The sequence below is a fragment of the Nestor notabilis genome, unplaced genomic scaffold (genome assembly GCF_000696875.1).
Source record: "Nestor notabilis isolate BGI_N333 unplaced genomic scaffold, ASM69687v1 scaffold5531, whole genome shotgun sequence".
In the NCBI taxonomy this organism is placed as follows: domain Eukaryota; kingdom Metazoa; phylum Chordata; class Aves; order Psittaciformes; family Psittacidae; genus Nestor; species Nestor notabilis.
In genome coordinates, this window is record NW_009915007.1 from 1 (window position 1) to 14,307 (window position 14,307).

Genomic DNA, 14,307 nt, shown 5'->3' on the forward strand with positions numbered 1-14,307 from the left:
ATATATAAGCATTTTTGGCTAAAATCTGCCCAAAATTATACTTACCAGCTAATTTTAATAAGTTTCTCTCTCTTAATGACCATCCTGGATCAGGAAAAAATAGCAAGTCCCTCAGGATCCAGTTTGTTTGTGTTTAGGGCTTTTTAATTGACTAGTTTCTCAGCCCTTGATGCTAGCTGTCCACATACTCAGAATCATATAAATCACAATTTTACCTAATCTGTGTGTTTTCTAATAAAAAAGTGGTCCATTCTATCCTAGCATTATGTCAGTATTCCTCTTTAAAGTCCCATGGAGCTGCATCCAATTCATACTACAGTACAAAGAAGACTGGAGCACAGCAATCTTTTAGTCACCTTTCACACAGACCCTTTAGTCTCTTTTGCTGGTATCCATCTTTCCCACAAATCCAACTTGATGCCTACTAACACAATGCACAGCACAACTAGCTCAAGACTTGCTGTTTATGCTAATCTTGACACTTCTCTCTTTCCCTGCCCCTACTATCTCAGTGCTTTATTTATTGTTCTGACTTGTGCCAAACACTGAAGTCACAGTCTGAGTTTTCAGTTTAGTCGCATCCCTAGCTCTTTTTCTTCTTGTACAGCTGCCTCCTCCCTTACCTCATAAACATTACCACATCTGAATAACTCTGTTTTTTATATACCTGCCATGTATTTACATAATGGACAACCGTAATCCCTTTTCCTCCCCCCCCCAAAAAAAAAAACCTGGCAGCTCACAATGCTCAGTCCTTGTGCCTTTGCACATCATCTGGGATAATCTGGACCCCACAGTAACACAGGGGTTAAGAAATATGAAGCTTACTTTGGCTCTGTTGTGATTCCGACTCCCAGCAGCCAAGTTGCCTCATTCAAATTGTCATTTTTCAACAAAACCCACAGGCTTTAAGACCTAAATTCATCCAAAAAATACAAGCAGACGAACAGGCTCCAGCCAGCTCTCACTTGCCATGAAGCCAACATGCTAATAGAGCTTCATATTTGCTTTCAAAAACCTCATGACAGGTTAATTAATTTAATAGTCCAGACTTCTCTCTGGTTGGCTTCAATTCCCTTCCCAGAAAGCTTCCCCTAGCTCTTCACAGTATCTTGAAACTGGTTTTCACTATCTCACACCATTACTGTTCTTGACAGTCTGTCTCAAGCTTTTCCATGTACCAACCTTTTCCATCACCAGGGCAAGACACATGCTATCGGGAGAGAAAAATATAAAAACTCATGAGTGACAGACCCCTTTGGTAATTCCCCAATACTGCTAAAGCCTGGTAAATAGGACATTATTTTGCTGGCAGTAACACCCTCACAACAGCTACAAGGACACAATTCAACAGGCTACGTGCCTAACCGCTCTACCATAGGGAAGGGACAAACTTTCTGAACCTTGTCTAAGATCAATCAATCAAGTTTAAAAGCATTAGCCTGGGTGAAACACCACAGTGCATTTCTCTCTTCTACAGCTTTCCTTTTCTAGTAAGAGCAAAATCTTTGTGCAACTTCATCAGTTTTGTCCACTACTCTCTTTTTTTTAAAAAAAAACAAAAACCCAAACAAACAAGACTGGAAGCATTGGAAGGCAAAGGTGGTCTCTTTTTACACATCGGTACAAGTGCTGGACATAACGGTGCTAGCAGACTATGGCACTTCACATTCAGTATAAGAACTGGTTAGAAATTCAGTGAAGTGCTCAGATGTTGCACTGTTCCCCTCAACATGCTACGACCAGTAGTAAATCCTTCACTGAGAACATCCAGACTGTTCATGCAGGAAGGCATTAGATAGCAGGAATCAAGTTTATCCCCTCTGTAATAAAACTGACTGTAGTAATTTCAAACTACAAATGCAGTGAAACATCTGTAGGGGTTTGAAAAAAAAAAAAATGCACACAAAAGATCAGTGAAGTTCACAAGGTGGCTGCCAATTACACTGCTTCAAATACTAACAGATTCTTTGTGAATTCTGACTCAGTATGCCCTCACCCAGGGTCACACAGAACAGATCAGAGCTCATAAGACACAGATCTAGTGGCCACCAGGTGATGCCATCCCTACCACTATTTACTTATAAGCCAGCATACTTGCTGGCTTGTAAGTAAGGTGGTTTAATGAAGCACCAACCATAGCAGCAGTTTGCAGATTCTGGTTTTTGAGGACCTTCTCTTAGAATAGGGCAGCATCTCATCTTGCTTGAGCGCAAATGGCATAAATCTAAACATACTTAGAGGTAAGCTATTTGTTCATTAGGAAGAAAAAAAAAAAACCACAACATGTTTTTACCAAATTCAGAACACTATGGAAGAACCCAGGAGTTCTCAATTTGCCCTGAAATCATCCATCTTCACACATTCTGCGTTCTTCTGCATTTAAGACTCTTACTAAGTTTGGAAGAAAAAAAAAACATGTATCAGAGCCTCAACTTAGCCTTAAAATACTGTATCTTTTCCTATATTTCTACCTAAAACATCCAGGGCAAAAACGTTCATGTTTAGTCTCAGTCCAAGACCAATTTCTAACTTCTAGTTTTCTTCTTTATCCACTTTGGCTTTTTTGTTGAAACTGAATTCAGAGGGAAGAAGGGGGGCACCACAGCCCTTTTAGAGTAGTAACTGTATGAGCTGGCACACTTTTCTAAGAACCTGATGTGCTTCTATCATGTCCTTGCAATTTACGGGGACAAGCATCTAAAACATTTTGAACAAAATATGGTTCCTGAAGCGACTTCCTTGTATTGAAAAAGCCTCAGCCAAACATCTGTCCTACGTTACTAAGGCAGTTTTCAGCCCTTTAACTTTGTTTCCAAATGACATTTTTGGGGTCTTTCAGAAAATGGTAGGTATTCCTGAAATGACTGATCTCAGGGAGAATTAAAGGGGTGTAACAAACCCAAGCACCACCTTGGAGGCAGACCATTTCTGAGCTAAAGAGGAGAAGTGAGCTCTCAGTGCTGTGGGTTTTCTGTCTGGATGACGGTTGTCAAGACTACTCTTGCAGAAGAGAGGCCAACACCTCCCCAGTTTATATTCTCTGGAATCAAATCCTACTCGCTCATCTACACAAGCTGTGGCAATTGCTGGCCAATGGCAGGATTCAGCTAGGCAAGCAAGCAGGACATTGAGCAGGCTCCCTGCCTGCAGCAAAGCCCGTCTCCCTGGCTGATTTCTTGATTTCAGCACAGCAAACATTTTTAGAAACAGATGCCAGTAAATCCAGGAGCACTTGAACTTTCTGAACCAGCCCACCAACACATACCAGAGTAAGAAAAGAGCAAACTACTCCAGATTACAAAGCGCCAAAGCAGTCCTGGATGGGGCAGACCTACCTTCTGACAGGCATGAAGAAAGGTATTTTCTTCACAGCTCCCCTCCCTAGAGGTCCTCAGCATACAATTCACTTAGTCAAGTCATGCATTAAAGAAAGAGGAGAGAACAGCACCTGGATCTAAAGAAGTCTCTTATTTAGTTGAAACTTAGCAACTCTACTTTCAGCTCCTAGGGAGGAAAAGTCAGTATAGATTGTCATTCACAAAAGAAACAAGTCTACAGAATAAAAAACAGCTTTCCCACCCAGGCTACCAACACCAGCGGAGTTTTGCATAGAGCATGTGTGCTTTCTTTCATGGAAGTGTCATGGCTATGCTCCAAGCTGCCGGTTCCGTAAGAGCTATATAGAGAGGTTCCCACGGCCAGCAATACCTTGGGACTTGAAAGGAAGCTACAGAAATTCTTTGCTATTTAAAAACGCACTCACTTCTCTTCAAGAGAAGGCACAGAGAGGTTCCCATGCAAAGTAACATGAGTGAGGTTGGGCTGGAAGCCCTTTTGAAGCCACATCTTACATAGCTTCCTGAAAACCGAGTTCAATCCTTGCTGAATCTGGCCCCTCTAAATCTTCATGCAAGGCATGGAGCTCTGAGTTCACTCTCATTTAATTGGTCTTCGTGTGTAAATGCTTTGAGCACTGCTTGGGGAATAACAAAGGAAACCTGGCAGCAAGAAGCTGAGCAAAAAGGAAAGAAAAAATTAATTCTCTGACCCTTTGAGAAACCCAGGAACCAAACAAGCATCCTACTGATCCTGCAAAGTTTAAGGGACTTCTGTCACCAGGGATCCAAACGTGGCTCCTAAAACTCATGTATAATCCCCAAAATAAAGCTCTGGCTGCTTCCCACTAAATGCATCAATTTCTGCCTACTTCACATAGAACTGACATGGATATAATGGAAGCCATAATTAATAGTGTTTCAACAAAACAATACATGAGAATTTAGTCATGTCTCTGCTCAACCCAAAGGGAAGTCCTACAGCTAAAAATCTCAGCCTTCCTCTTGGGGAGAACAGAACAATGAATCTTGCTGCAGAGTGACATATTCCAGGCAATTACAAGAGCTTCAGAGCCCAAAGCCACACTCTGAGCATGACTGGAACATAAACAGATTAACAACTGCTAAGGATTGCTCTCCTCCCGATTTGGAAAGCATATTCCCACTTCACTTTTGTAGCCTTTAATGATGCATAACCATTCCTTTAACAAGAAAAGCCAGTTCACAATTTTATAAACATCCAAATACTTTGTGTTACCCTTAGTTACCCTTCATCCCCCCATTTTCTACAATGCGCTAAGTGGACGCGTATTTTCCTGCACATTACAGTCTTGCCTTAAGCAGAGTAAACTCCATACCACTTCCTTCACTTATATCAGCCTCCAGGCAGGCAGAAGAAAGAGAATTTGTTTTGCCCTGGAGCCCTGGTCAGAACCACCCCTCTCTGATCAGCAGCCTTCAGAGGAAAATGGATGTGGCAAGAGCTGATTCTAGGACCCAAAGTGAATTTTGTGAACATTAAATGATAACCTATGGCACCCTCCAAGTGCTTTACAAAGCAAGTAGCATCTCCAAGTCTGTTGCATTGAATGGGAAAGTGTCAGAGCATCACAGAACTGCAACATTATTTGTAGAAGGTCACCCAGCAATTTGTTATCAGAGCTACAAGTACATCCCAGATGTCTCTACCAGAGTCCTTCAGGCAACTTTGCCTTTCAGTCTCAAACTGAAGATGCATTGTAGTCCTTCGAACAGTCTACCAGGTGGCGTAGACAGCTCACTACTCGGCACGCTGACTTTTCTGGAGCCCTGTTCCAAGAACTAAAGCTTTGTGGAACTGGGTACCCAGCCTGAAGTCCATTAATGCCAGTGGGCAATTAACTGCCTACAGGTAGGCATCACAATGCTATGCTTTTACACATCTTTTACAAGTCTTCAAAATTATGTAGGCACCACTGCTTTTTACAGATCTAACCTGATCGTGCCTACCCAATTCTGAAGGCTTAATTCATGGACCTTGCAAATCTATGCTGGTCACATGTATACCGTTAATCATCTGGCCAAAGCATCCATTACTCTGAATTGCTAAATGCCCAGTATTCCTAGAGACCTTTAAGATCAGCACAGATACAGAGATTCCTCATGTCTCAGACTGTGACTCCATAGTATTTAACATTAGATGCAAGTCACAATATCCTTTATAGTATAAATTTCAATGATATCTGAAACACAACTACCTTTCTGTCAAATCAGTCTCAAGTACATGATAGGGCATTTAAGTCCTCTATGGGAAAACACATGATACCCAACTCTCATCAAGCTTACAAAAAATATTTGATGACATTCACATAAGTTTATGGGGCTATAACATCTTTTTCTGACACCAGGAGTCCAAAAGGTGGATTTAGTATCTACCTGAAAAACAGGCTCAAGAACCAATGTATCACTGCTTGGTTTTGTGCCTGACATAAAAAAAGCTGACCATTTAAATGCTCAATTTCTTCCAACAACAAAGAAGAAATCTCTTTTCATAAATTGTAATCAGTGTCCCAAGTACAGTGTGGTGAGTAGTTCAGTAAGGCTTTTATCCCATGCCAAACTACAAAAACCTTTGAAAATTACTATGTAAGAACACTAACTTCCAGTAAAGCCTTAGGCTCTATCCTTTTAAAAATGCATATTCGATTTGGTAAGTCTGAAGAGAAGTATAAACTTTCAACAGTGGCAAAGATTAGAAATGCTTGCCTTCATGATAAATCAATAAACAAGCTATTTTCCACCTGTAATCACATAATAAACTTAGTCCATTTGCATTCTCTCCAACCCTACCAGCATACTATGCATACAGATTGTTGGTATCTAGTGAACCAAAACATCCGGCTTAGACAACAACAGTAATATTAGTATCAATAGTTACCTGTATTTCACAGTCAGGGGACAGAACAGCATATACTACTGCTTAGGATATTCTTCAATTACCCATGTAAAACATAACCGTGTTCTATCAACTAAAGCCCAATAAACTGTTCTAAAACAGCCAGCTAAAAGAAATTTGGCATAGCCAAGGCACCCTGCACCTTGCTCTCTGGAAAGCTGAAAACTGCTCAAGTCACTTTAGCTCCCCCTTTTTTGCCCCTATATATAGATGCATTAAAACAAATATTTTTAAGCAGTGATGGAAGCAACTTCCAAGGATGAAATAGAAGCCACTCGTTTATTAAGAGTTGCCTTGGTTTATAGTAGATACTTCTGAAATTCTTGTTAATATTCAGAAGGTGGTTATTTATTAAATAACTAAATGAATTAGTCTCTAGTTTTGTTCAAGCTCTACTCTGTGAATAAAAATGATTAAGAGAAACAGTTCAAGCATGTTCCACTATAGCTACCACATAAAGAAATTCTAAAGTCAGTTGCATGCATTAATCTTTAATTAACAGCATCAGAGGAACTATATATAATCTAGTACCTAGAGTACTGGACTAGCTATAAAAAGCCTTCATTCTAATCCCAGATCAGCCACTGATTTGCTATGGCCCTCCCATGACAGGCAAAAAGAAATACTCCTCTAAGCATTCATTTTCCTTTTTAGCTTTTGTCTGCCCTACCATTTCTTTTTGCAGTAGTTGTAGCAGGGGCACTCTCCCAATGGGCAAAACTCCACCCTGGCTCCACAGCATTGGGTGAGCAGCCCAACTTCTAATTGCAATTAACAGCAATATCAGGGTCACCCAACCTACCTCAAGACAGTTTTAAATCTTTGTGTTTCTATAATGCTCTCTGAAACCTTACAGGTAAACCAAAAACCCTCCCTGTAGCAAGGGATAATAAAAAGCACACAAATTACTTCCAACAAGAACATTATTGCCCATCTTTGAGCAATCTCCCCGACTCCCACCATTGCTATGCAATCCCCAGGCTGATGACATATGAACCTGTTTCTTTCTTGTTGGCTTTTTCCAAGACATCCAACTTTAAATCTTGGCTAGCCTCTTCAAAATAGATATTTCCCTGTAAACAACAGCATGATGCAGCCAAAACAAAGCACATACTTCTTCCATTAAGCCCTGTCAGCTCCCTTTCAAGCAGCCTTAGATTAACACTCATTCTTGTCTCTCCTGCATTCCCCAGATCTAGGCTGTGCTGAATCTTTCTGCTTTCTCTCTGAAACAACAGCATCTCTAGAATCTGACAGTCAAAGTTCTTTTTTGTGTCTTTATCTCATTCTTAGAGCCCCTCCATGCTGGTATTTCTTTCCTCACTCAAAATAGTACTACCACTGTTGGGCTCCCATTCTTGCCATTAGGGGATACATACCTTTATTTCCCTAACAGGTTCCTGACTCAGTCAGCAAACCAAGAAGGCAGATATATTCTATTTAAACTGATTTTGCATAACACACACACTATCCAACTGCCTCAGCTCTTATCTCTCCTTCGTCAACATGAAAGTTTGTTCCCTATTTGTTCCACACCCACCAATTTCTGAATACGCATAACCACTAACTCAAAGATGTGGCTGGAAAAGTACGTGATCTTTGCAGCCCATTCTCAGCTGCTTTCGTCTCCCCGTCAGCAACCTCTCAACAAAATTTCCTTCCACCAGTGGAGACAGGAATGCACAACTCAGCAAAAGGGCTGAGGTTAAAGCAAAGCAGTTCCCTAGCTCTCAAGGACTGTCTTATCACTGCCTGTACACATACCAGGACAAAACCCCCCTTTACTCATCATGCAACCAGCTTACCGCAGGCTTGTCTCTGCATTCAGGTATTTGGCTCTCCTTCCCCATGCTAGATAAAACGCTCCCCAGAGGCAAAACTTCTTAGTGAGCACTCAGCCCTTTGATCTCAGAAGCAGCTGGTGCACAGCTGCTCCCCATTACTTTTGCAGCTCCTGGGAATCTTTTGCATTTTCCTGTCCTCCCTCACAGACAGGCACAAAGGGCAAGAACAACAGCAGCCATCTATCATTCTCAGGAAAAGACTTTTATCTCTATCTCACAGAATCATAGAATGATAAAACAGTTTGGGTTGGAAAGGACCTTAAAGATCATGTGCCCTGCCCAATTCTTCCTTGAATTACTGCTCACCTGCCCCAGCCCCAGATCTTCCCTCCTAACCTGCTCCCCAAGGAAGTGAGCTATGCTCCCCATTCCTTTTCTCAGCAAGGGTCTCCTCCATGCTTGAGTCTCCTGGGGAGAAACAATGCTCCCTCTATCCTTACGGTCCATAGGAAACAGGCTGCTATCCCTCATCCCAGGAAAATCTTCCCTCAGGTCACAGTTGTTTGCATGTGGTAAGAAAGAAGTCAGTTCCACCCTCCAGTTTCTCTTCTGTGCAATTACAAAGCCCAGCAAACATGGGAAAGCTTGCCTCCTAACAGGCAGGCACACTTCTGGACCTTGCCAGGAAAGCATGAATTTGCTTAATGCAGTATCACCTCACAGAGGGCAGGAGTAGACAACTGCAGTGACTACTAACACCACAAGGTTTTCTTTCAATGATACTTTAATTTAGGTTTAAAGAAAACAAAGAAAAGCTAGAAACTTACTAAGCACCTCAAGTTACCGGATTCAGAGACAATATTTTAATCCCCTCCTTAACCGAAAAAAGCCATTTGAAACAAACATCTGAAGACAACGAGGATTGTAGGAAACAGCATAGCCAAATGACTGCCTCTAACACTGAGCTTTAAGAAACATTTACAGCCCATTGCCCATGTAAACAGGAGGCAAAGAGAGCTGTTGACCAATCTGATGAGATTTCCCTAGATTTCCGTAAAAGATTCACATTAATACTCACATGCTGGGAGAACTGATATTGCTGAAATACCTACTTCTCAGCTTGCCTTCCAGAATCATCCCAGTGAAACTACCACCACACACCCACCAGCACTGCTGCAGCAGCTACTACACCAGTCATCCCAAGGTGCTCTGCAATCAGGTGCCAATTAGAAAAATCGTTTCACCTGGTCCTACTGCTACCACTTCAGAGCTACAGCTGCTGCACTCCTGCTGGGACTACTATGAAGCATATGCGTAAGATTTTACTCCTTCTTCTTGGTTAATGAAAGAAACAAATCCACCAATACAAGATTCTTACTTCCAGGTGGCATTTTTCTTTCCCCAAGCAGTATACATCATGCTTTGTCAGAGTAAAATTTTACTAGAATCTGACAGAAAGATGAGTGCATTCACTGGAGCAGCTACAAACTTCATTCAACTTTTCATAAGGATTGAAGATTTTTAGCTTTGCATTAGAACTTTTGTTTCCAGGGAAACCCAAGCTTTTAAGAGACCTGATCAAGAGGAAAAAGGAAGACACTCCTGGTTACTAGTGTCTTTCGTGAAAGTTGACACATGGCATAATCTCTCCACAGACATTTTCAAAAGCAGACTTTAGCCAACAACTGAAGCCATTTGCACTGACACATAATAATGAAACATAATGTTTGAGCCAGCCATGTTAACTATTTACTTGTAAAGGGTCAAGCCAAGAAGTTTCCCAGACTCTTGTTCATTTGGTTTGTGATCATGCGACTATGGCTGTACATGAGACAAGGTGGCATCTCTGCTCCTGATAACCTACTAGGAACATCTCATGGCAGGATAATTTTTAAAAACAATATAATGATTTAGAAAACTGCTGAATCATCAGAATTGTGTTTCAAAGTTGAGCAAAAGGGGTTGTGTTTAGTGGAAGTCTATGACAAATACTATCCAGTAAATCATCCAAGATGATTCTCCCCACTGAATACAGCAAATAAACAGATGAAAAAACAAAGATCAGCTGCTTCCCATGGTCCTTCTGCTTTTCTGTGCCACTCGCCCTGGTAGGAGAGCTTGATGTTTCCACTACAGATATGCTCTAACTTCCACTACCAATCTCTCGCTCCATCAAGCGGACAACTTCCATTTTAGCACTGCACTGGTACTTCAATGATACATACCCATTCCATAAAACAAAAACAAAACAACCCCCAACCTCACCCATCCTCCAAACCACCATCCAACCTCTCACTGATTTCAACAGGAGCTAATCTGCATTCTTTATAGCTGCCTGTGCGCTGCTCAGCATTGCTGCTTATTGTTAACAAAACCCATTTCACTTCAACTGCATCGTTTGAGGTATGCCCACAGCACTCTTCCCAGAAATGTGTCTTCAATAACATGACAGTGAAATCTCCACAAGTTGTCTTGTAAGCAAGAACCGTAAGCTACTTTAAAATAAAAAGTAGAGTTGTTTGGGATTTTTTTGAGGTCGTGGTGGTGTGAGTGTGTGTAGGTCAGTTAAGAAAGTAAGCAGCAGCCTTTTGCATCATTGTTAATTAACTTCTTTTGGACGATCATGATGTGCTAAATCGAAAAAGCAGGTCAGCAGTAAGCCTTCCCTTTTTCCACACTTAATGGGTGCTCCTCCCCCTGTCATATACCTCCTTCTCCTCACCTTTTCTTTATTTGCCAACACGTAGGCTGAAATGTCTAAAACATGAATTTGAAGGGTTTACAGATCTTTAATGTAAAGAAAGAAAACACTAAATCCCAAAATGAGCTTTCCTCACAAATATTTTAGCTAGCAATTTGTAAAACTAACTCCCAAATTCCAAAATTACTCCTGGATAAAAGGAAACCACCTACAGTCAATTCCTGAGTGCTTACAACTCTCAAAAACATCTTCTTAAACCTAGAACTGTGAAGTCTTTCAGAAGGCACTGTATGACAGTGAAGAAGCAAAAATCCACTCCTTCCATTGTAGGTCATCCTTTAAAGGCTATAAATAATGGAAAAACATATACAGCCTTTTAGTACTTAACTTGTTACCTGATTCCTTTTATAAAAATTCTCTTATTAGGTTTCTATACAGTAACATGGAATTATTAGAAAACAAATTCTGTAGGTAGCTTTATGGAGGACAATCATCATTAGTTCCTACAGCCATCTGAAGCCAGTAGTCCAGATTTCTAAAAATGACAAAGTTGTACAAGTTTTCTCCTCCCTTGTGGAAACCATGTTCACTTTCTCTCCAGGAAACAGGGCTGTCTGCAAAGCCATGCACGGTTAAGGTCAACCAATACGCCAGTTTTGGTTCACCAAAATAGCAACTGCAAGGAAGAAGACAAGGTAATTAATAATTACAATTGAATAGACAGCATGTTCAAGTATACAATATCAAGTACAAAAAGACAAAGACAGGCACTTCAGTGGAAATTTATAATTATCAGTTAAATGAACCTATTTTAGTCCATGATACATAAATTCAAAAGAAAATATTCCATCAGAAGACATTCAGAAACAAAAGAAGATTATTCCTACCACACTTTTAGACATGGCAAACCTGCAAGTTATAGCAGTTAGAAGAAGTTCTAAGTTGTAAAGTAGCTGTTCTCAAATTCCTACAGCACGCATTGTCTTTCAGAAAATTAAAACATTTACTATCAACAGCTGCTATCAGGGAAAAATGACATTGGAGGAAGAAACATAGTCAGGCTATGACGACACAAATATTTTTACCACCAAGAAGGAAACGGATTACAGATAATCAAAGCCAGACATTACCCGCTGCTCTTAAGAGGAGAATAAAAGCCAAGGAAATTTGTGTTCTAAGCCTAGCCCAGGGAGGCATGAGATTTGAAAATTGCTTAAAGAGTAATGATCATATTGCAGATAAAACAACAGCAATATTGTCATGAGTCAGTGCTGCAACTGTTAGCCACCAGGCACTTCAAGCACTGTCTCACACATGGAGCAAGGAGCTTCCAGAATTTACTATCAGGAGCCCTAATATACAATACAGACAGACACAGAATCATACCACACTGATCCATGATACACTAATATCATGTAGTTTAGTATTGAATTAGATCTACAGCTACCCTGTTCATCACTATCCAGTGTCCTACATTGCACTTGATTTTATGATACTCTTTTTGGTATCATAAAGAGATTTCAATCATATTTTCCACTATACCGTGGTTTTAAGCCCAGCCAGTAAGTCAGAACCATGCAGCCACTCACTCACTCTCCATCTTCTTTCCCCCCAACCCCAGCTCCCAGAGGGATAGGGAGGAGAATCAAAAGAATGTAAATCCCATGCGTTGAGATAAGAACAGTCCAATAACTGAACTATAATACAAAACTACTACTGCTACCACCAATAATAATAAGGGAAATAACAAGGGGAGAGAATATGAAACTAAAAAGGGAAGAAAAAAACCCACAAACCAATAAACACAAGTGATGCACAATACAATTGCTCACCACCCAGCGACCAATACCCAGCCCAACCCAATCAGTGATCTGGCTTTCCAGGTGACTCCCCCCAGTTTCTATACTGGGCATGACGTGCTGTGGTATGGAATACCCCTTTGGCCAGTTCGGGTCAGGTGTCCTGTCTCTGCTTCCTCCTGGCTTCTTATGCCCCTCCTCACTGGCAGACTTTTGGTATCATAAAGAGATTTCAATCATATTTTCCACTATACCGTGGTTTTAAGCCCAGCCAGTAAGTCAGAACCATGCAGCCACTCACTCACTCTCCATCTTCTTTCCCCCCAACCCCAGCTCCCAGAGGGATAGGGAGGAGAATCAAAAGAATGTAAATCCCATGCGTTGAGATAAGAACAGTCCAATAACTGAACTATAATACAAAACTACTACTGCTACCACCAATAATAATAAGGGAAATAACAAGGGGAGAGAATATGAAACTAAAAAGGGAAGAAAAAAACCCACAAACCAATAAACACAAGTGATGCACAATACAATTGCTCACCACCCAGCGACCAATACCAATACCCAGCCCAACCCAATCAGTGATCTGGCTTTCCAGGTGACTCCCCCCAGTTTCTATGCTGGGCATGACGTGCTGTGGTATGGAATACCCCTTTGGCCAGTTCGGGTCAGGTGTCCTGTCTCTGCTTCCTCCTGGCTTCTTATGCCCCTCCTCACTGGCAGACCATGAGGGACTGAAAAGTCATTGATTGTGGTAAGCATTACTTAGCAACAACTAAAACATCAGTGTGTTATCCGCATTGTTCTCAGACTACAGCTGAAAACAAAGCACTGTACCAGCTACTAAGAAGGAGAAAAATAACAGTTACAGCTGAACACAGGACACATCAGTAGTTAAAAATACTAAATGAGATGTATTTGAGAGCATCTGATTTTCATAGACGGGGAATTTGAAAGATGCAGGAGCTCAGCAGAGACACTGTTTCTTAGAAATTAAGACAAAAAGCAAATTCGTTACTAAAATACGGGGCAGGCATTTTCAAATTTAAAGTATCCAAAATTGTTTATTGCTTTATTATATCAATATTAAGCTTCCTGCTCATTTCCTAATTAAAAAACCTCTTAATTTTTTGTATTTTGCTATTTACCTCTAACAGCACTACTGAAAAGAAGTATGTAAGAGACATTTAAAAAATTAAAGTGTTAGAGTACAAGTGTTTTAGTAATATGCTCCTGTCAGTCCTTACCACAGCTGCTCCAGTAACTGAATTATCTTCTCAGGAATTATAAAGCCTGTGATTGTGCACAAAAAAGCTTTTTCCACAATTGTGTTTGGCTGAGGACAGCAATAGGTTGATAAGAAGCTAGAAGATTTGTTGTCTCTGGGGAGAAAAAAAACACCACCAAACACACACAAAAAATAAACATCAACTAAAGTCACTTTAAATCTTCTACAGGAAATCTCAGTAATCAAAACTTATACCAAACAAGTAGTATCTACATATATCATCTAAATTAATACCAAAGCAACTAACAGCCAAGCAACTAATACGCAAGATGTCATGGTGCTATGGGTTAACCCTGGAAAGCACCTCAATACCACACAGCTACTCACTCACTCCCTCAATAGTGCAATGGGGGAGAGAATCAGAAAGGTAAAAGTGAGAAAACATTTAACAGCTAAAGCAGGATCTGCACATGAAAGTGAAACAAGCTAACAAATTCATTTACTACTTCCTTTCAGCAG

At 40.7% G+C, this 14,307-nt stretch overlaps 1 protein-coding gene across 1 annotated transcript in view; it reads right to left on the bottom strand.

The window, feature by feature from the left end:
• Positions 1 to 11,138: 11,138 nt before the first annotated feature.
• Positions 11,139 to 14,307, bottom strand: part of RPP40 (ribonuclease P/MRP 40kDa subunit) — a gene marked incomplete at its 5' end in the record, with an annotated part of 10,277 nt that continues 7,108 nt past the window's right edge. The window contains 2 exons of the mRNA XM_010023914.1: positions 11,139 to 11,434; positions 13,808 to 13,942. Coding sequence (XP_010022216.1) covers positions 11,236 to 11,434; positions 13,808 to 13,942 — 334 coding nt within the window. The remainder of the gene's footprint in view (positions 11,435 to 13,807; positions 13,943 to 14,307) is intronic.